The sequence below is a fragment of the Mirounga leonina genome, unplaced genomic scaffold, assembly GCF_011800145.1.
Source record: "Mirounga leonina isolate KUSES-001 unplaced genomic scaffold, KU_Mleo_1.0 Mir_195, whole genome shotgun sequence".
Classification (NCBI taxonomy): domain Eukaryota; kingdom Metazoa; phylum Chordata; class Mammalia; order Carnivora; family Phocidae; genus Mirounga; species Mirounga leonina.
Genome location: NW_023270490.1, coordinates 450,072 through 473,326, shown reverse-complemented (window position 1 = coordinate 473,326; position 23,255 = coordinate 450,072). Strand labels below are relative to the sequence as shown.

The window sequence follows — 23,255 nt, the reverse complement described above, 5'->3', positions numbered from 1 at the left end:
GGGGCTGCAACCCCTATAAGGCTGGACTTCCATGCCTTTCGTGTCATTTGGGGGCAGTGACCTTGTGCAAACCCGTTGGTGGATTGTTTAGCGGACTTATTAGCAGGAGCCTCCCAAACACGATGCCCCTGGGACTGCGGGACCCCCCCCCCACTGGTAAATGGAGTCTAAAAAAATCTTTATGTGGGGAGGGGGAGAGATGCTTCTATACCCTGGTGTTCACCAGAGCACCGTGTATGAGAACCCAAGGCTGGAACAAGCCGAAAGTCCGCAGATGGTGAGGGAAACAAGCCACGCCCACTTCTTCAGGCACCGGGGAAAGGGGACACGCCAGACCACCCACAGCCTGTGATGAGAGCCACCACCTTCAGAACCACGCAGGAGAAGGCCCCGGTGGTGACAAGCCCAGGTATTCGCCATGGGTGCTGCTGCATTTCCAGGTCTCTTATTATGATTGTATCCGTTCTCGTGATGAAAGGCAACTGTACACATGCAAACCAGATCCGACCCAGCCAGTGCTTCCTAAATCTCAGGGCCCATCACACAAGCATATTTAAAAATGCAGATGCCCAGGCCTCTTCCATCCCACTGAATTAGAGCCTCCGAATAGCAGGGCCCAGGAATTGGCTTAGCCTGATCTTGGCTGTTTGTCAGGATCTTCTCTGCCCTCCTCCTCTGAGCAGCCCTTCCTGACCACCTGCCCTGTTCCCGAGTTCCACAGGCCCTCCAGCTCTTCGGGGTTCTCTGGGCGCTTGTACAAAGCCACAGGTTCCCTGGCTTTCGCCAGACTCCTGGAGCCAGACTAGAACTTCCCTGGGCACCTCCTGGGCAAATGCACCTTTTGAAAAGCTCCTCAGGTAATTTTTACGGCCAGCCTTTGGACCTCAGACCCAGTGGCCTAGGGATGGTTCCCATCTGGCTTTTAAAACCAGATTTCTGATTGTGCCTTTTCAATTGTAAAAGTTAACACATACTCATAACGGAGAATTGAAACAATGCCAAAAATAAGTGAGTGCATCCTATGATTCTGGTTTACCTTCTTGGAGCTACAAGTAATTTATTGAGCACCTCCTATGTTTGTACCAGGTGGCTGGGGATGCAGTAAGTGCACAAGACAGACAAAAACCTTCACCCCCATTGAGTTTACAACAGATAGACAGCGAAGATACTAAATAAGATACTAAATAAGTTTACAACAGACAGACAGCGAAGATACTAAATAACCCCTGACTGGGTCGGGGTTGAGGGAGGCTGCTGCAGTGTTAGTGGATGCTAAGTGCTGTGGGAAAAAGAAGCAAGGCAAGGTGTCCTGGGAAGGGTGTGGCAGTCGTAAGTAGGGTGGTCAGGGTGGGCCTTCCTGAGGAGGCGATGTTTGAGCCAGGACCTGGAGGAGGGGAGGAAATGAGTTGGGTGGACACCAGGGGACAGGTACAAAGGCCCTGTGGCAGGAGCCTGCTGGGAGTTTCCCTGGAAGGGCAAAAGGGCTAGTGTGGGAGAGAGGAGAGGGAGGGGAGCCAGAGGGGTTAGGAGCTAGTGATGTCAGGCCTTGAAAGCCACAGTAAGGAGCGTGGTTTTGTCCCGAGAGTGGTCGCTGCTCTTGGAGCGTTTTAAGCAGGGCAGCGACGGTGAGATGGCTGGTGATGTACGGGGCATGCCCAGTGCTGCCACTCCTGGAGATACCCCGTCAGTTGTAGGGCGGGCGTTTGTGGGTGTCCTTGTGCCTGTCTGTGGTGGGTAGGGGACACCCATCAAACACCCAGATAGGATCTCCTACAGTATTCAAGGCACATCTCATTCAGGGGAGCCCCCCCGCCCCAGGTGCCTTCCCCTCCCCTACCACCCTCGGCCTTTTTGCTTCACAGCCTCAGAGCAGACTTCCTGTTCTGGCATCTTCTCGGAAGCCGGGCTGGGGGGCAGTGGTGGAGGGGTGTGTGCGGAGGGCGGCTTGTCTCTTTGGCAGTGGGCCCCACAGAAGCCAGGGCTGCGTGGGTGGTGAGGGGGCCCACGTCTGCCCGAAACCAGAGGGGTGTGCTTGCTGTCGGCCTCTGAGACCCATGTGTGGGCAAAGGGATTAACTCCTTTCCATCCCTTTGTTGAAAATAATTTTTGGAATAATTTTTATTCCATACATGCATAAGTCTTAAGTGCATGTTGCCAGGAGTCTACCTGTGCGTCAGCACCAGGTGAAGATCTAGAACACTGACTGACCCCAGAGGTCCCCTCGGGCCCCTTGCCAGTTAGTACCTGGCAAGAAAAAGTGGGGACTTGTGGTTTTGGGGTTAGAAAAGGAACAACTTGGGCGCCTGGGTGGCTCAGATAGTTAAGCGTCTGCTTTCGGCTCAGGTCACGATCCCAGGGTCCTGGGATCGAGTCCCGCATCGGGCTCCCTGCTCCTTGGGAGCCTGCTTCTCCCTCTGCTTCTCTCTCTCTCTCTCTGTCTCTGTCTCTCATGAATAAATAAATAAAATCTTTAAAAAAAAAAGAAAGAAAAGGAACAACTTTTGTAACCTCTTTATCGCAGGTGTCTTTTGTCAGTTTCTGGATTTTGTGGAGTGGATTCTGCAGGATGCACCCCATCGTGTCTGCTGCTTTGGCTCGGGCAGTGTATTTAGGGCCCATGCACGTCGTTGCACGTGTCAGCAGCTTTTCTTCTGATTGCTGAGTTGTACCGCATTGTGTGAACACACCGCAATTTGTTCGGCCATTCTCCTGTTGATGGGCATTTTACGACTTTTAAAAAAGTTGAGTTTTTATTGTGATTCTTTCCCCATGCTAAGCGCTTTATGGTACATGTAATGTTTTCTTTAATCCTCAAAAGAACCCTCTGAGATAGAGGCTCTAATTTATCCTCTGTTATAGATGTAGAAATGGGGTGCTCAGAGGCTTGTGTAACCTCCCTCCTTTCTTCTCTTAACAAGTCGTTTTTGAGCATCTTATATCTGCCTCATCCCATTCTAAGGGCGGTGGATACAGCAGTGAACCAGACACACAGAAATCCCTGTCCTCGGGGAACTGGCCCTCCGTGGAGGGAAGGACAGCTAGTCAGTGCACAAAATAACATGTAGATTGTGGTAACTGCAGGCAAGGTTGTTGTACTAGCGAGTGACTGGGTCGGGGTTGCGGGAGGCTGCTACAGGATGGTCAGAGATAGGGTCTCTGAGGAGGCAACATTTGACCTCTTCTGCGCTGTAAAGAGCTGGAGAAAATGTCTTACAGGCTGAGGGAGCATCATGTGCGAAGGTCCTGTGGTGGGAATAAGCCCAGCGTGTCTGAGGAGAGGGCAGACCAGCCCATATGACTGGAGTGGTGGGAGACACTCAGTTTCGGGGAAATGTCAGAAACATTCGGTGTGGTCTGTATGTTGGGGGTGAGGTTTTCCTTTATCAGGATGCACTGACACATAAAAATAATATCAGTGATGGTAACAGTAAATGCTCACCTCTCATAGGGCCTCCTTCTGGTGTGACGCTGAAGTTGAGGTTCATTATCTGTTTGATCTTCTGAGGTAGGTGTTTGAATCTCCGTTTACAGAAGAGGAAACTGAGGTTTACACTCTTGGGCCTTCCCCAGTGGGCAGGTGGGGACTGGGGCCAGAGCCTCCCCCGCCCTCCTGTTTCCTCCCTCCTTGGGGTCCCTGGGCTGTAGTTGAGTCCCCCAGGGAAGGAGCTGTAGAAAGCCTCACTTGTAAAGTCTCTGGTGACCTGCCACTCTGTGGTGGGGCTGGTTGCTACTGGTTTGGCTGGAAGGTGGTGGGGGCTGGGAGTGGTTAGAGTGGGTGGGCCTGACCCTCCAACTCCAGAGCTGGGGGCCCTTGGGGGTTCTGTTGTCTGCTACCCCTATTTCACAGAAGAGGGAATAGAGGATGGAGCATGGGAGTGGGTTCCCCAGGGTCACGTGGTGAGTCGGTGGTAGGGCTGCATTTGGAACCAAGCCAGCAGGTCCGAGCAGTAGACATTGTGTTGTACCCATTGGGCAGAGGGGAAAACTGAGGCTCAGAGAGGGAGTCAGTCTCCCCAATCACCTAGCTAGTGTGCATCATTTCTTGTAATGCTCATAGTGATCCTTGAAGTCGGCGCTCCTATTTTCACTATTTTACAGATGAGAAAACTGAGCTCCAGGGAAAGGGACATCTCATTCATTCATTCATTCATCAAAAGTGTACTGAATGCCAGGCACTGTGGTGCTAAGTGCTGGGCCTAAAACCATGGCTAAAACAGAGTGAATGAAATAGGAATAAAACTGTGAGTAAGCAAGACCTCTGGGAGCTCTCCATTTGGTGAGGAAGACTGCCATTAATTGAATAATCTCAAAATCGAGGTTAAGTCATAGCTCTGGTGGCGCTAAGAAGGGTATATGGAGGGGCGTCCGGGTGCTGTCAGTTAAGCATCTGACTCTTGGTTTTGGCTCAGGTCATGATCTCAGGGTTGTGAGATGGAGCCCTGTGTTGGGCCGTGCACTCAGCGGGGAGTCTGCTTCTCTCTGTCTCCCTCTGCACCTGCCCTCCCCGCCCCCCCCCGCCCCCCGGCCCATGCTCACTCTCTCTCTCAAATAAATTAAAAGAAAAAAAAAAAGAGAAGCATATATGGAGCTCCTGGAGCCTGTGTGGGCTGTGACCTCAGTGGGAGGATGGGGGAGGTGAATGGTTGTTAACTAGATGAAGGGAGGGAAATGAGTGTTGGAGGTAGAGGGAACAGTATGTGCAAAGGCCCGGGGCGGTGCAAGCTTGGTGTTTTCAGAACAGCCTGAAGAGCCTACAGGCTGGGCTGGCTGCTGCATACTTTGGTGGTAGCAGTGAGGCTGGATCCTACTTTTGGTTGTTATTCTCAGAGCACTGGGGAGCCACTGATGGGCGTGGTGGCATTGATGGAGGGAACTACATTTGCATTTTGTAAAGATTCCCTCTTTTTTTTTTTTTAAAAGATTTTATTTATTTATTTGACAGAGAAAGACAAAGCGAGAGAGGGAACACAAGCGGGGGGAGTGGGAGAGGGAGAAGCAGGCTTCCCGCTGAGCAGGGAGCCCGATGTAGGGCTTGATCCCAGGACCCTGGGATCATGACCTGAGCCGAAGGCAGACACCCAGTGGCTGAGCCACCGAGGTGCCCCTGTAAAGATCCCCTCTTGACTTGCCTGTTGTCACTCCAGCCAGGGATGTTTAAATGACCTAGGCCTCCCAACTCCTGATCATCCCACCAGGCCACCCTGCTCTCTTACCCCAACTTCTGGACTCAAGAAGCAAAATAGTCCCCTGGGAAAGACTTGATTCTGGAGCCCCATGGGCCTGGGCTCAGTCATGGCTCTGGCCTTTCCTCCCTGCGTGACCTTGAGGAAATGACTCTACTCTGTGATTGCTGTTTCCTTGTCTGTGAAACAGGGATAGAGCAGTTACCTCCTCCTAGACCCTTGGCGTTGATAAACAGTAAGTACTTAATACACGTCAAAGCTCGTTCTCGTGGCCATACTCTACTGGAAGCACCAGCATCACTGAGCTCAGGTAACTTGGTGTCCTGAGGTTTCCCTCATCTGATCTTACCAAATGGCTCCTTGCTTTGCAACCTCAGGAACTGAATATAATTGGGTAGCTCAGGATAGTTTATAGTTTTATAAGTATTATAATAATTATCATTATCAGACCATCTGTCCTTAATGAATATTTGCTAATAAAGACCGTGAGTGGTGGAGAAAGAAGTCATTTCACAGCTTACTAATTATAAGACTAATACGTAACGTATGAAATAGGTAGTTATGCTATATAATAATATCTATTGTGTATTCGTAATAATTAACAATGAGGTGTTAGGGCGTGTCAGCTCTTACTGGAGATGCATGGAGGTTAGTTCTCTTCCCAGCGAGGTGGTTATATTAGTTTCCTTTTGCTGCTGTAACAAATTGCCACGAACTTGGTGGCTCAAAACAACATAGGTTTATTATCTTGGACTTCTGGAGGTCAGAAGTCTGAAATGGGACTTACCGGGCCAACATCAAGTTGTTGTCAGGGCTGTGTTGCCCCTGAGGCTCTAGGGAAGAATCCACTTACTTGCATTTCCGGTTTCTAGACTCGGCCTGTGTTCCTTAGCTTCTGGCCCCTTCCATCCTCAAGGCCAGCGTCAGGCTGCACCACGTTGATGCCGTCTCTCCTGCGTCTCTCTTTCATTTTCCAGGGCCCCTGTGATTACATTGGGCCCATCTGGATATTCCGGGAAACCTTCCCATCTCAAGTTCATGAGCTTAGTTGCCTCTGCAAGGTCCCTTTTACCATGTAAGGCCACATATTCACAGGTTCGGGGATTAGGACGCAGACATCTCTGGGGGGCCTTGTTCAGTTGACCACAGTGGTCAAGGGCAGGTAGGGCCTCTCTGTTCTCTGGCATCTGCAGGCTCCCTATGCAAGGTCTCTCTGCCTTGTGCTCCTGGGCCCGGAAGGCCAGAGACTGTGCTGGACCGTGCAGACAAGGGTGGCTGCCCTTGTGGAGCAGGATGAGGATGGGGATAGCTTCAGTGAAGTGGCCCCAGCATGAGTGGGATGTGGGTGAGTAGCCCCGGAAGCTGAGAGCACAGGACTAGATCAGAGTGGATGCAGCAGGCCAGTGTCTGGACTCTGATGGCCCAGAGGTCAGATCCCAGCTCTCTCCACCTGGTTATATGTGGTGGGGCTGGCACTTCATCCACTGAGAACCTCGGTCTCCTTTTCTGTAAACTGGGGTGAGGTGGTCTGGGATGAGGCGATGTGCGAGAAGCAGTCGGGATGTAGCCGGCACACCCTAAATTTAAGATACCCCAACTGCATCTGAGTCGCAAATGTCTGTGCCATCGAGGCGGACTCTGCTGTCCACTGCCTCTTCCCGAGCCCGAATTCCTTTCCTGGGGTCTGAGTAGGCGCTGGGAAAAACCAACTGGAAGAAACCTCCTTGCAGAGCCCCCGTCCCCGGGCCGTGCCCTGAGTACCGCTATTTTTACATTCTCTCACTTTTGTGCATTGTTTCCTGACTCTGCAAACACAATCCTTCACAAGCCGGGGCGGTGGGGGTAGGGGGGCGGTGGACTCCCTCACCAGCCCCAGGAACAATTGTTTGGGGAGAAGGAAAAAAAAAAAAAGGCTGCTCTGAGGAAAAAACAAAACCTCTTGAAAGTCATTGTCTTCAGATGTCAAGTGTCAGCCCCTTGGAGGGGAGACCACATTCCACCCATTGTCCTGCCACAGACAGGCACAGGGACCCCAGGACGTCCCGCCGCCCCGCCCTGCATCCTGGGGCCCCTGAGTGACTTGGTTTGCTTTGTCTGGGACATTCCGGCGGGAAATACCACCCAAAGCGGAGCCTGTTCCCAGCCGCCACAGTCCTGGTCACTTGAGGCTTTTCCTCGCAGCTGCACACGCGCCCCCCGCCCCCCAATACGGGCCCCTGATCAGCATAGGCTGCTGCTGACAATAAGGGCTGACGCCCGTTTTGTGTTTTCTAGCGCACTTCATCTCAGCTCAAGGTGGGCACTGTGTGTGTGTGTGTAACAGCTTCGTGGGGTATCATTCATGTACCGTATGATTTACCCACCTGAAGAGTGCAATACAGTGGTTTTTAGTGTATTCACAGAGGCGTACAACCATCACCACCATCTAATTTCAGGACATCTTCAGCAGCCCCCCAAAAGAAACTCCATACCCGTCAGCATTCAGTTACTGTATTTGTATCCCCATTTCACAGGGAGAGAAACTGAGACAACAGAGAGGCTGCCCAGGGTCACGCGGCCAGTAAATGGCAGAGCCAGGATCGCACCCACATACTGGCTCTAGGAACGTTTTCTTCACTCTGATGTAATGCAGTGGTTCTCAACTGGGAGACATTTTGTCCCCTAGGGGAAATTGGGCAATGTTTGGGGGCATTTCTTGTCGTCACAACCGAGAGCGGCCTTTGTTGCGTCATTTTGCAGGCAGAGGCCAGGGATGCTGCCAAACATCCTACTGTACACAGGACACCTCCACAACTATGGATTATCTGTTCAAATATCAGCAGTGCTAAGGTTGAGAAGCCCTGCCGTAATCCCACTCCGATGAGCCCATTCTTCAGGAAAAAACGCTGAGGGGCCCAAAGGAGGGGGAGAAGTTGGGGTCAGGATAGGAAGGATCTCAGACCACGTTACAGGTCTAGGGGACAAGAACAAGGGGAGAGAAATTCCCAACAGTGTAGAAAAGACTTAGCAGGAATGAGATCTGTGTTCCATTAGTGATGTCTGCCCTGGGTGAGGGTGTGGGGACAGTGGGCTCTCAGTTGCCAGGCCTGCATCTAGGACTGAGATCTCACACGCAAATGCTCCTGGGGCCAAGTAGGAAGATGAGTATAAGCAGCAGGTTGGGTAGTGGGAACCAGTAGCGCCGGCACTGGATAAAGATGGGAGCCGTCATGCTGGGGCCCTGTGGGCATTTGAGACCTGTGGTCAGCTTTTCCAGGAGAAGCTAGGAACTGGGATTTTAATGGGAAATCTGGTATTCAGACCTAGGCCTGAATTTTCCCAAAGCCCACTGCTGGTCAGACAAAACATGCCTATGGGGCACCAGTTTGAGAGTGAGTCTTAGCTTGATAGCATGCAGGGGGCCCTGCCTGAGTCCTTGTTGAAAGAATGGCAGGTTGTTGGTGAGTTCAGGGAAGATCACAGGTCAGGCCCCAGCCCCGGGTTTGGGCTGAGGGGGTCCTGTGTGGGGAAAAGTGTTGGCTTCCCCTCTGACCCCCCCTCCCCCTATTATTGCATCAGCCTGTTCACAACAGGTTGTAGCAACTTGGTTTTTGCTTCATCTTCAACTTCCTCCATGGTCAGGGATGAAGTGGGGCTGGATGAGAACTGGACACCTTTTTTCAGGGCCTAGGAACTAGGTTGGGCATAGGGCGAGTCTTTTCTAGGTGATTGATGATTCATCAACTAAACACGTATGGTCTACCACGTGGCAGGCCCAGTCCTGGGCTCTGGGGTACAGTGGTCCCCGGACGGACAAACATCATTGCCTTCCTGGAACTGACAGTCTGGTGCACTAGATGAACAATAGGCTGATAAACGGACATGCATAATATTCACAGTCACAGGTGCTATGGAGAACACAGGACAGGAGCAGGGACAGATATTTTAGTTAGGATGGTCTTGGAAGGACTGAATGTGCCTCAGGGCCTTTGCACTGACAGTTCCCTCTACCTCGAATGCCTTTCCATCAGATATCTGCAAAGCTGCTACTGCACCTCAGTCGCCGAGTATCTGTCTCCTCAAATGCCATCTCATCGGAGAGACTTTCCCGGACCGTGTCTGTGAAATAGCTCCCCCACCCCATCCCTCTGTGTTTCCTGATCGGGCTTTATTGTTGCTCCTAGCACTCATCTGTCACTGCTCTCACATTTTACAATCCGTGTGTGATTGGTCTTGCCACTGCTCCACGAGGGCGGATTTACTCAGTCACTGATACGTCATTGGCTCCTAGCACAGGACCTGCCCGGTATATAGTAGGTGTGTAGTAAGTGTTGAGTAAATGGGTGGCTGCAGGAACGAGGGAACGCGCCCGGGGCAGGGTCACGTCCTGTGTGTCTGCAGGGCCCAGTTACGTGCCCGGCGCACACAGGCCCGGGTAACGCTGGTTGGCCTGGAGAAGACTTGGTGGTGGCTTTCTCCCCTGAGAACATAATCATCCCCAGGGTCCTGCTTCCTTTCGTGGCCCAGCCCCGCTCCCCCGGCCCAGAACCCCGGCCGCTTCTTCCAGGTTCTTCCAGGAAGCCTTTGTAGTTGACAGAGTTTTTACCTGCATCATCTTGCTTAAACCTCAACTGCCTCTTTTTTCAAACAAGGACGTAGAGTCAGAGAAGGAGGGTGACTCACTGAGGCCGTGTGGTTGGCAGTCGACGGGGCAGGATGGCGAGGTGTGCCGTTAGTGACGAGGTTGTGACGGCACACTACAGTTTATAAAGCCTTCCCTCTTTCTCACTCCAGGAGACTTGGAAGCAGGCAGGCAATCACAGAACTGTTTTTATGGAAAAAACAACTATCCTAAGCATTCCTCAGCCATCTCCTCGGACTTCAGCCCCGACTCCCTTCAAGATGTTGCCGATCACCGACGTATTTCAGTGTTTTAGCAACCAGGGAGGCCGTCCTGGTGTGGACTGGGGAATGTCAGTCTGGCCTGGAGGGGCCTCTGTTAACCAGCCAGCGTGCCTTCCTTCTTCAAAGGCTTCCCTCCTGCGGACAGGGCCGTTCCAGGTGTTTCCTCCCCTCCTCAGCAAGGCCCTCGACCCTCTTTCTTTTGGAGGCTCCATGGTGGCCCCCCAACCAGACTCGCCACTCAACCCTGCAGTCCTGTGCCTGGTGGCTTCGTCTGGCCAGCAGAGCTGCAGGGCCCACTGGAAGTGCCAGGGAATGACCATGCCCTGCCCCCTGCCCTCCAGGCAGGACCGGTATATAAATGCCCCAGCTCCCTTGCTGCCTCCCTGCCCTGGGGTCGCTCCCTGGCTCCCGGAGGGCCTCAGAGGGCTAGAGCCCCCTTCGCCCACCCTGGCCTCTTGCTTGCTCTTATGCCCTATACTGGCTGCCCTCCCTGTCCAGGCCCACTTCTCCCCACCCCTGCCTGTGTTTGCTGGAGCACCTCCCAGATTGACTACTTGCAGTCAAATCCTTGTCCCGGCCGGCGTCTGCTTCTGGGGGCCCAGCCTCATAAGACTCCCATGATGGCCAGCCTGCTAAAATATGCCCACAGTCCATGCCCTCTGTGCTGGCTGTATGCGCAGCTCCAGGTGGAGCTGCTTGGTGCTTGACATGGTGATGTAGGTTGTGCTTGGTAGACATTTAAATCAAGATTTATTCATTTGACGACACAGTTTTCTTTTTGTGTTTGGAGCCAATACTCGGATTTTTTAAAGGTCTCCAGTGTTCTGTTTTTTAAAGATTTTATTTACTTATTTGAGAGAGGGAGACAGCATGAGAGAGAGTGTGAACATGAGCAGGGGGAAGGGCGGAGGGGGAGGGAGCAGCAGACTCCCCGCCGAGCGGGGAGCCTGATGCGGGGCTCGATCCCAGGACCCCAGCATCATGACCCGAGCCGAAAGCAGACGCTTAACCCACGGAGCCACCCAGGCGCCCCAAGGTCTCCAGTGTTTCTGACGGTCCGAGAATCAGTGCCTAGAGGCCACGGGGAAGGGGCCTACTTTTGATTAATACGGAATTTTAAAAATGCCTGCCCCTTCCATGGTCATTTATTGAGCACTTACTGGGCACCTCTTGTGAGCCTGGTGCTGAGCTGGATCCTGGGGGCTCTCAGCATGGGGGTGGAGGGAGACACAGAGTTGCATTTAATCCTTATGTGAGCACCTTGCAAGGTGAGGCCCTGTTACCCAGGCACAGAGCCTGGCCAGCTGACTCTAGAGCCCCCATGTGCTGATTTATGCCCTGGTTTCTTTTTCCCTAAAATGGGGATACTCACAGCACACCTTGTAGGATTGTTCTCAAGGACAAACAAGCTGGTCATCGGGTACTTGCGAACCCACTTACTCCTCCGTGCCAGGCAACAGTCTAGGCTTAGGGGTGAATGCTGTGTGAACAAGCCACTTCTTTCCTGGTGTAGATGTGGCAGGCAGTAAATGAGTGACAAGTAAGGAAATAGATACGTGTAGGTGGAGGTGAGTGCTGTAGGGCAGAAAAAGATGGCTAAGATAGAGTGAATAGAGGGGAAGGATGGGCTTCTGCTGTAAGTGGGTGGTGGGAGAAGGCCTCTCAGAAGTGACATTTGATTCTAGATGGGAATGGATTGAGTGAGGAAGGGGCCCTGCAGATATCTGGAGACAGTCTTCTAGACAAAGGGAACAGCAAGTGCAAAGGCCCTGAGGTGGGATGGTGCTTGGTATGTTCATGGAACAGTATGGAGGCCTCAACTGTAGCTTATTTTTAGTACTTATAAGAAGATATTTGTCTGTTAAAGATATAGTATGATGTAACATTATTTGTGCTGTTTTATGTAATGACACAAATTTTATATACATATGCAGAATTTATAATGTTCTCTATGAGCTGTGACGTGAAGAAAAAAGTGTGAAGTTGCGGAAGGAATGTTATTTTCTCCCAGTCCTGTCTGGTGTATCTGTGACTGAATATGTAACTGACTGTGACATCTCAAATCTGCAATTTGGGTATTTTGGGAAAGTTGTTCTGGGCAGTGGCTTTCTGCTCCTGGCACAGGCCCCCCAAAAAGGGGCGAGAATGGAGTGCAGGAGGTTTTGCTCTCAGCCTGGGTGGTGGCAGGGGCTGTGGATGAGGGAAGGTCTCTTTCTCTCGTGGGCTGTGGGAGTGCCAGGCCAGCTCGTCGGGGGCTGGCCGAGATGGGCACCTTCCTGGGAGGCCTTGTGGCTTCCAGAGTCAACACAGAGGAGGAGGGGTGGGCAGCTCAGAGGCTCAGGGCAGAAGGAAAGCCTTCTCATCTCATACTTGCCTGGTTCCTGCTCTCTGCCGGTGGGCACTGCCCCGTCCACATGGCAACACACGCCGTTCAGGAGGAGAATGCTGACTAGCCTCCTTGATGCTGAAGGAGTGATAACTTGGGTGGGCAGGAGGGCCTGGTTTGTTTAACAACCTCTCCTGTCCAAAAAAAAAAAAAAAAGGAAAAAACATACATTTATGCTAGAGAATGACTTGTGATTTGAAAGCGGCATGCTCATTTTGGAAACGTGGGAAAAAACAGAAATGAAGAAAGAAGAAAATTAAAATGACTTGTAATTCCACTCTCAGAATTAGGTTCCACGGCTAGCGATAAAACCCAAATAAGAGTGCCTTCAATGAGACGGAAGTTTTCTTTCTTACTGAATTATTATAGGCAGCCCGGGGCAGATACACTGAGGAACGTAAGCTTCTCTGTTGCTGCTCCATCTTCTTCAGTATGGTTTCCACCTCATGGTACAAGGTGGCTGCTTGACCTCCAGGCATCACATTGGTTATCCAATCAGTAGGAAGGAGGTATAGCTGAAAAGAATCCCCACCTGTTCTTCCCATCCCCGGGGATACCTCCAAGATGTCGTACATGGTACGTGTACTTACAGCCCCTAGCCCAAACTTAGTCACACGGCCATACCTAGCTGTAAAGGAAGCTGGGAAATAGTTTTTATTTTTATTTATTTATTTATTTTTAAAGATTTTATTTATTTATTTGAGACAGAAAGAATGAGAGAGAGAGAGCACATGAGAGGGGGGAGGGTCAGAGGCAGAAGCAGGCTCCCTGCCGAGCAGGGATCCCGATGTGGGACTCGATCCCGGGACTCCAGGATCATGACCTGAGCCAAAGGCAGTCGCTTAACCAACTGAGCCACCCAGGCGCCCTGGGAAATAGTTTTTATTCTAAAATCTTGGATTCTATTTCTAAAGGAAAAGGTGAGACCAGATATTGGGGGACAGCTAGTAATCTCAGCCATATTCTCACACAGTTTAGGTTCTTTCCTTCCACACTTCTTTTTTCTGTGCCTATGTAGAGATGATTTATTTAACCAAAAATGAGATTATATTTTATGTATTCTGTAACTTGTCCCCCGCGCCCCCACCATTAGGGATCCATCAGTAGCCTTTGTCCATACCATGAAATGGACTTCTGAAAAACCATTTCTAGCATGATCATCCTTTGTGGAGATGGACAGTTTATTTAACTAAACCCCAAGTGATAGAATTATAAATCAGATGCTGAAGTTATATCTTGATGTCATGTGTGAGATTTATTTTTCATCGTGGCATAAATGCCTAGAACTTGCATGGATAGAGCATAGGACTTGGGCATTCGAAGGAGTCAGTGGGCCTTTGAGGGGTCTCCCCAAACTCTGGCCTGTGCTGGGAGCAGGCCATGCAACCCCCACTCTGCTGCTGATATTACTATTTTATTGTTACTGCTTGGACTCGAGGGCCCTGCTCTTCTGTGACACGCTGCTTCCCTGGACACCCGGCCACCCAGACCATGTGGGGGGATGGGCCCCCCTTTCTCTGTCCTTGCTGTAGTGTGGGGCTTCCCTGCCCCCCCAGCTGCCCTCACTCCTGACCGGTCCCCTGGCCCTCTCCGGTTTCACCATATGTCTGGTGAGGTCACCCTAGCCACAGCAGGGATGTCCTTGGGGGCAGCTGAGCCCGCCCACCCCCCTCAGTGATCAGGTTGCTGGCATCAGTCTCAGAGAGCGACTTCGAGGCCTCTTTCTATCCTTTTTCTCTCCAGGGAGAGATTTGTCCTCCCCAGGCTGTGGCTACAGGTTCCAGACAGATGGCAGCTCCCCAGAGACACTCCGAAGGACAGCTGCTACCTGTTTTATGCTCACGTGGTTTGTTGTCTGCAGTTACTCACTGAGGATGTGTGTGTGTGTGGAGGGGTAGGCCGAGGACTCATCACCAGACCAAACTGCCTGGGTCCGAGGCCCAGCTCTGCCACTCGCTAGCTGGGTGGCTTTGGGTAAGCTCTTCACTGCCCTGGGCCTCTCAGTTCCATCCTCTGTAAAATGGGCACAGCCATAATAGGACCTTCCTGCTATGATTACCTGAGGATTATAACGCTTAGCGCAGCACCTGGCTCATAATAGGGCCCCAAGATGTAAAGGATGGTAATAACAAACAGTAGTAAATGTTTTATTATTACTATTATTATTATTACTGTTATTATTCCAGTACTCCCAATTCTGTACCGGTTACTTCTGGAGCCTCTTCTGGGCCCCCCTTCCTCAGTTTCTCTCCCCGTCCCACCCCTCCTCCACACCTTTGTTGAGCACCTGCTGTGGGCTCAGGAGCCGGCAGTGAATGAAACCGCCTTCTGCCCTGAGACCGCTCCCACTCTGCGGGGGCCATGCTCCCAGACAGTGAGGTGCACACATAACTCCGTCGATGAGGCCACTGGCGACAGTGATCAATTCTGGGAAGGGTGACAGGGTTCGGATGGCTGTGGGGAATGTGGCAAGACCCTCCTTTCTCTGGGTCTAAGAGGAGACCTCCCTGAGGGGAATGTCTGGGAAGAAAGCTCCCTAGGCCCAGAGAAACCACCACAGAGGTCTGGGCGGGGACAGGCTCACTGTGTTCCCGGGACAAAAGGAGACCAGCTCCTGTAGCTGAGCGAGGGGTGGGAGGAGCCCTCATCCTGCAGCGTCTTATCTTTCTGGGTTTTAGTAAGCGCCTCTTCTAAGGCACGCGTTACTCTCCCTTGGTGCTACTGACATTTGGGGCCAGATACATCTCTGTGGGGCCCGTCCCGGGCCTTGCAGGATGGTTGGCAGCATCCGTGATCTCTACGCAGTAGCACTCCCCTCCCTGTGGTGACAACCCCAGGAACCCGCAGACACTGTCCTCTCTTCCGGAAGGCACGATTACCTCTGAGTTGGGAACCACTACTCCAAGGCAAGGTGGGGCAGGTGTGAGCCCGCCATTAGGACACCTGGTTCTTTTTTTTTTTTTTTTAAGATTTTATTTATTTATTTGACAGAGAGAGACAGGGCGAGAGAGGGAACACAAGCAGAGGGAGGGGGAGAGGGAGAAGCAGGCGTCCCACGGAGCAGGGAGCCCGATGCGGGGCTTGATCCCAGGACCCTGGGATCATGACCTGAGCTGAAGGCAGATGCTTAATGACTGAGCCACCCAGGAGCCCCAGGATACCTGGTTCCGATCTGTGTTTTATCACTGACCTTTTGCTTGACCTCAGATGAGTGCCTCTCGTGCTCCCTGGTTTCCTCCGTGCAGTAGGAGCTCTCTGGAGATGGCAAACACACAGTCCTACTAGCCCCGCCATTGCCGTAGCTGTGGTGGAAATCACTGATCAATCATGTTGTGTCTGGGAGCCCTGGAGACACTTGGGCCCAATGAGCAGCCTCTGTGGTCCCGTCTGAGCAGCAAGTGGGGGTCACACAGTCCTAGGCTCAGGTTTGGCTCTGTTGACTTCTGGCTAGATGACTTCCTTTAGGTTACTCACCCTCTGGGCCTCAGTTTTTCTTATCTGTAGAATGGGACCAAAATACCTACCCCGAAAGCCGATTGTGGGGTTCAAAATGAACTAATGATGGGACCATGTGAGTCTCAGCACATGTTTGTTACATGAACGAATGAGAGCACGTGGATCTTGTCCCAGGTGTGGAGTCGTGGGGACTCTCATCCGCTGCTGGTTGGAGTGTGTGTGGGTGCGATCATGTCAGAGCTGTTTGGTGTTAACTTGGCGTTAGTCAAGTTGAACATGTCTCTAACATCTGGCCAGCCATTCCACACCTGGTATACATCTGGAAGGACTTGCGTGCTTGTACCTCAGGAGGTCTAGGTGTACATTTGGAGGATCTGGAGCGCCTGGGCCCCGTGGACCTGCTACTCATTGCAGCATTGTTAATCGGAAGGACATTTGAAAGAACCTAAACTTCTGCCTCTTGATCGTGGGTGCTATACTTTTAAGTATTCAGCAACAAAGTGAACAACTTGAGATCTTAGCGTGGGTGGGGTGCCCAGAAGCAGATCCAGAGACTGATTCAGCAGGGAGGAGTTTCTTTGGGAGGAAGCACCAAGGGACCACCAATGGCCAAGTGAGGGATTGAGGTAGGGGACGGAAGGTGGGACGGAAGGTGGCCACACAAGGTGTGTCGTTAAGCAGGTTGCCACTGTGGGCCACTGGGGAAGCGGCATGGGTCACATGCCTCAGGCTTCTCATCTGTCTGCCTGGCCTGCCCCGCTCTGGGAGGGGGCCCTCAGGCTCCGAGATGGGGGGCCGGCAGCTGGACGGGGTGCTGGCGCGCACCCCAGGGGTAAGGACTGAGGGACATGGGTGGGGTCCGGGTGACAGGTGCCGCCAGGCACGCGTAACAATGTGGATGAATGTGGAAGTAAACACGCAGAACGGTGTTCTTTATTGCTTGTCCGTTCACATGTGCATGTAAGTGGGCACCATATCCAGGACAGGGGCGGGGGTGCCTTGCGGGAGGGCAGGTGCTTAGGTGGGTCACCTCTTTCTGTGGTGATTCATTTCTTCTTGTTCTTCACTGAGGTTTGATATTCACACGGTACACGGATGAAGTACACCCCGAGGAGGCTTTGCATATGCATTGGCCTGTGTAACCACTGCTCAGATCAAGTAATAGAACATTCCCAGCACCACCCAGGGCTCCCTCGTGCCCCTTCCCAGTCTGCACCTCCCCCAGATTTGATGAATTTCTTTTAGAGAATGGTTTAAAGCAAATTTGGGATAATGCTAAGATTTGCCAACACTGAGTTTGTGGGTGTTGGTTGGGTTTTTCTCTGTCCTTTTCTAAATCCTTTACGTATTCCATCATCATCATCACCAAAAGCAGAGGGGGGACTTGGGCAGGTGTGGGGGCAGGCAGCACCGACCGACAGAGATTGCGGGGCCAAAGCAGAGTCTCAGGCAGCCCTGGGAATCCTGAGAATGGCCTCATCTCTAAGGGAGGTTCCCAAGACAGAGCTGCTTTTGGCCAAGCGTTCCAGAGCTGTCAAGGCTTGGACCCGGAGTCGCCCCTGAGGGTCGTTCTAACCATGCCGCCTGCACGGAGGGTATTGGTACTGCCTGGAAAAGCCGGTCATGCCTTGGGCCATGCAAGGGCCAGGCCCAGAGCCCCTGCCTACCCATTCTTTCCGGGTCACGAGCTGCCCATTGTGCCCATCATGCCGGCCTGTTTGTGGCTCCTCTGTGGGTGGCCCGAGCCTGTCATTGTCCCAGGACAATAGCGGTGGCTTTGCTTGCTTGAGGAAACCAGGACAGGAAGCCCCGATCTAGGCCAGCACTCCCAGCTTCCTGCTGTCCCCAGCGGTGCTGGGCTAGCGGGCCTTTGTCTCCCTCCTGATCAGGAGGCTGGAGGCCGGCCTTCCCGGCAGTGCCACTGCCCAGCTGAGGCATCCTCCAGGAGCTCCTGTCCCCTGGCCCCGTGGCCCTTTAAAAGGAAAGGTCAGCAGGCTTCCAGCAGGCTCCTGCTCTGTGCCAGGCACTACTGTAGGCCCTGGGGGTATAGCTGGGAAGAGAGGCAAGCCCCCTGCCTGCATGGAGCCTCCATTCACTTTATCCTATTACATTCTGAAAGGGAGGGCGGTATTGCTATGATCCCCCTATTTGGGAATCGTAAACTGAGATTCAGAGAGGCTAATGCATTTTCCTGAGGTTACACAGCAGGAAAGAGGAGGATCTCTGGTTTAAACACAAACTGTCAGTTTTTCCAAACCTGGCCTTTATTGTTGGATTGGGGTAAAGGTTTCATTCCAACCATGCTCCCTTCTTATCTTGGCTGATGTAGATTGCCTAACCTCACTCTTTTCTTTTCTCTTTTTTTTTTTTTTTTAAAGATTTATTTATTTGACAGAGAGAGACACACACAGCAAGAGAGGGAACACAAGCAGGGGGAGTGGGAGAGGGAGAAGCAGGCTTCCCGTGGAGGAGGTAGCCCGATGCGGGGCTCGACCCCAGGACCCTGGGATCATGACCTGGGCCGAAGGCAGACGCTTAACAACTGAGCCACCCAGGCGCCCCTAACCTCACTCTTTTCATCTGTCAAATGGACTTTTAATGCAAGATGGGAAGGTGGGGAGTGTATGAAGACAAGGAGGGCTTCCTGGAGGAGGTGACATTTGAACTAAGGCCTGAAGGATGAGAGGATGGCGGAGCTGGGGAGAATACCCTGCTAGTAAGAGCAGCACGTGCGGAGGTCCTGAGGCAGGAATGTCTCCTGGCAGATGGAAGAAATAGAATGATGGTGGGGCTGAAGATTGTTGAGGTGTGGAGTGATGTAGTGCTGGAAGGTGTGGTGAGAGATTAACTAGGACAAGATCATGGGGGGCTTTATGGGCTGCGGAAGGATTCTTTGTTGTTGTTGTTGTTTTGTTTCGTTTTTGTTTTTAAGCATAGTTGGAAGCCATGGAGAATTTTAAGCTGTGGATTGACAGGATCTGATTTACATATTTAATAGGATTCCTCTGGTTGTGTGTGGAGAAAGGACTTTGGGGGCAATGAGGGGGAACAGGGAGGAGGTGATTGCATTAGTCTAGGCAGGAGAAGATGGTGCCTTGGACTGGGGCAAGGGTGGCCATGGAGGTGGAGGGAAGAGGTTGGATTTTTTTTTTTTTAAAGATACATTTATTTATTTGAGAGAGAGAGAGAGAGACAGAGAGGGTGCATGCTCAAGCAGGGGGAAGGGCAGAGGGAGAGTGAGAATCTTCAGGCAGATTCCCCGCCCAGCGTGGAGCCTAACGTGGGGCTCGATCCCATGACCATGAGATCATGACCTGAGCAGAAACCAAGAGTCAGATGCCCAACTCACTGAGCCACCCAGGCGCCCCCAAGGTTGGATTTTTAATACCTGTTGAAGGTGAAGCTGATAGAATTTGCTGATGGATAGAAGTGGGGTGCCAGAGAAAGAGGGGCATGGAGGGTGACTGGGACAACTGGGGGGTTTTGGCTGGAGCCGCCGGCAGCCAGCGGTGCCGGGTGGTGTGGGTTGGGAGGGGGGATCAGGAACTAGGTTTTGGATGCCCCTCGGCATCCACGTGGAATATGTGGAGTCTTCAGGGGAGAAGTCCAGGCTGGGGACTTAAACATGGGCCGAGGGGACTGGTGGGGATGGCTGTGCCTGGCTCTGTGTCCTCGGCTTTCCTCCCCATGACCCACTGTGTGAGGCACCAGCGACCGCCTCCTAGGAGAGCCGAGTCTGCGGTGGCCGGCACCCCGCGACAGCCACCGACATCGCTTGGGTGATGGAAAAGGATCTGACAGCCGTCTGTGGAAGGCCAGCCTCCTCTTGGCCTACCTGCCCCTGCTTTCCTCCATCCTGGGCTGTCCCCTCTGTCTCCCCGCCACTCGGAGATCTCCCCAGACAAGCATGGGCACGGGAGACACACTCTTAATTAACCAGCAGCCGGGCTCTGTGGAGGGGACAGCATGTAGATCCCCATCGCTGTAATCAGCTGTGGCAGGGAGGGCAGCCGATGGGCCACCGCAGCTCCTCGTGGCCCTGTGGCCGTGACAGGCCCGTGAAGTCATTTTCACAGGGGATGTCCTAGAGCTGATGCCAGGTCAGCTTGGGTCCAGGTCCTCAAGTGGGGGCAGACCAGTCAGAGTTTGCTGTGTGGGACAGGCCTCAGTCTCCCTCGGGTGCGTCTCCCCCCCGCCTCCCCGCCATGTTCTTGTCAGTAGATTTTCCGCTGCCTGCTCCGTCCCACCCACACAAGGGCCAGGCCACCATCATTTGTCATTTCCAGCGCAAGCTGCACCCCTCCATTCTGGTGCCCCCGCTGTCATGCTCGACCCCTAAAATCCAGTTCCTCACAAAAACCACCAATATTTTGCCAATATTTAAAAACTGGGAGCCTTTGCTTAAAAAAAAAAAAAAATCTTAATCTCTGGCTTCTATTGAAAAAAATCCCAGAACATCTGGTGGTACTGGGCCCGCCGGCTTCCCACCTGACCGCACTTGGAGGGGAGAAGCAGCCATCCCCCTTGGGTAGGACGTGTTTGCCAGCTCCCCATGGTCCCCAGCACCCCCCTCCCTTCATCGTTATCTGTCACATTGCAGAGGACAGAGATGACTTCTCTGTTCTGAGCCCCTGAGAAAAGTGGCAGGACAGCTGGGGTCCGTCCATACAGCAGGATCCTGGGCAGCTGTGAAAAAGAATGAAGATGCTCCCCGTGAAGGAAAGGAAGGATCTCTAAACAGGATTAAGTGGGAAAAGCAGGTGCCGCATGTCCTGGGTATGCTGCTATTTTTTTGGTGTGTAAAAAAGGGGAAAAATAAGAATACGTGTGCGTGTGTGTGTATGTGTATAAGTATATAGATCCCCGTTTGTTAGTTTTGCATGAAGATTCTCTGGAAGGTTACCCAAGACACTAGAAGCTGTGGTTCCCCTGGGAGGTGGGGAGGGGCTAGATACCCTGGGGCCGGGGGTGTAGGAGAGAGGCTCTTCGTATTTTTGACTCTTTATATTTTTGACTTTTGAACCATTTGAATGTGTTGTTATTTAGAAGTTAAATTTTTGGAAAAGGGCGGGGCAAAGAAGGGAAATGAATTACGGCCTGGGAGAGACCTGTGGGTGAGGAAGCAGATGGGAGTGTGTCTCCCTGAGGGTAAGAAGGCTTTGCCGTGTTCCCTGCACAGGGCCTGGGGTGTAAGACTTGCTCAGTAAACATTTGTTGACCGGATGGGGGTGAGGGGTATTCCAGTGTGTTTAATGCAGAAGCTAGGTAGGTTTTTCCTTATTCCCTGCCCACGTCCCTGGACCATGGTGCCTCCTGTGTCCATCCTAGGTGGCATTGGAACTTGTGGCCCTCCTTTTTGGGCCATCCCCGGGAGATCAGAGGCCTGGATGCTCACCTCTCCTTGCTTCTCTTCCTCTAGGCATTCCTGCATCGCATCCGGCAGAACGTGGCGGACTCAGTCGAGAAGGGCCTCACCGAGGAGAACGTCAAGGTGTGGACTGCTGGCTAGCCCCTTTGCAGACTGTCCTTGCTCCTCCAGGGGCGAGGCTCAGAGGGCAGAGTGGGAGGCGCACCCACCCTGCTGGCCCCTGGCTTTGCCTTCCCACAGCTTGCTCCCTGCAGCTCCTGGGGGCTCTGTGCTTGGCGGACGTCAGGAGGACTCAGCCAACTCAAGGCTGTGTCTCCTTGCTCACCACGGCCATCCTGGCTTCCAGCCTTCTCTGTGCCAGACCCCCTGGCGTGGAGCCAGTGGAAAATCCCTTCCCAAGCGCCCCTGGGAGCCTTGGCACCTCCAGCTGCCCTCTTGGCAGCCCTGGCCTGTGCCCCTGCACTGGGCAGTGAGTGTCGAGGCAGAGCGGTTGAGTAATTGGGTCTGGCCTTCGCCTTGGCTGTGGCTCTGGGGAGTTTCGGGAGGATGTCAATAGGCCCTCTGTGTGCATGGCGGAGGCCCCTGCACTCCCCGGGCCTGGCTTTCTAGCATGACCTCACTCTCTGGGAAGCTGCCTTTAGTTCTTGGGGCTCCGTGGTCCTGGTCCAAGGGGAGAGCAGGGGGCAGCGTGGGGTGGGTGTCAGAAATGCCTGACTTGTGTAGCACACGAAGGACTTGGTCCAACAGGGTGTTCTCCCCACATGTCTCGGTTAGTCTGGACAGGAACCTTACAGTGGATAATCCTGAGTCTAGTTTTTTGGGTAAGAAAGCTAAGGCTTTAGATGTAAAGAGACCCGCTCAGGTCTCACTGCCTGGCTGGTGGTCCCTGACAGCGCTGGGATTTAAGTATTTTATGCATGCATGTATTCTTCGTTCAGCAACTTACTGAGGACCTGCTGTTTATTTATTATGTGTATTTCTCACAATTTATTTCTTTACTGCAATTTAAAAATTATTAGAATTTTGAATTGTAACTCATATAGTTTTTTAAAAATTCCTTTTTTAATGAGCTAGGACTCCTTTTTTAATGAGTAAAGGGTGCATCCTAAGTGTCAAACGTGAAGCAATTTCACATATGAACATGCCTATGAACACAACCGCAATGAAGATGGAGCATTTCCTGCCCCCGCGGGCTCCTCTGTGTCCCCCTACCCGTAAATAACCACTCCCCAAAGATGAACCACTGATTAGTTTTGCCTGTTTGTGAATTGTTTATAAAAGTGAGCTCTTTCACATCTAGTGCCTTTTGCTCACTGGTATGTGTGTGAGATTTGCCCACGTTGTTATGTGTGGCTATGATTCAGTCTCTTTAATACCTGGGTCGTAATCCATAGTACAAATGTCCCATAATTTACCATCCGTTCTCCTGTCGACTGATATTTGAGTTATTTCCAATTCTGGGCTTTTATGACCATTCTTATATATGCCTTTCAGTGGACACAGGCTCTCATTTCTTTTGGGAGACAGATATTTATTTTGAAATTTTGCAGCCGTCCATTGAAGGAGATACGGCAGTAGATCTATCCTGTCTGTCTGTAACAGAAGCCGATTTAACCATGTGAACTGGAAAGGGTGAGAGAGAGAAACATTACCAGATAGTGCAGGTGGTTCTTCCAGCCACCTCCCTGATGAGTGTCCCCCAGGGGAAGGCAGAGGTGGAGGACACTCCTGGCTCTTTCACAGAGCAGCCTTGGAGGAATGGTCTCCACCCCTCTGCCTTCCCTGCCCACCCTCAGGCCATCTCCCTCTGCTGACTCATTCCAAAGGTTCGTGGGGTTGGTCTTCATTCCTTGAGGTCTTCGACTCAGATGTCACCTTCTCAGAGTGACTATCCCTGGCCCTCTACCTGGCCCTGGGACTCTCTTCCTGTTTTACTTTTGTCTTTAGTACTTCTGACCCCCCCAGAACACTCTGTTTT

At 52.3% G+C, this 23,255-nt stretch overlaps 1 protein-coding gene across 1 annotated transcript in view; it reads left to right on the top strand.

Annotated features, from left to right (window-relative positions):
- Positions 1-23,255, top strand: part of PREX1 (phosphatidylinositol-3,4,5-trisphosphate dependent Rac exchange factor 1) — a 176,917-nt gene that overhangs the window by 52,105 nt on the left and 101,557 nt on the right. The window contains exon 2 of the mRNA XM_035025355.1: positions 21,329-21,400. Coding sequence (XP_034881246.1) covers positions 21,329-21,400 — 72 coding nt within the window. The remainder of the gene's footprint in view (positions 1-21,328; positions 21,401-23,255) is intronic.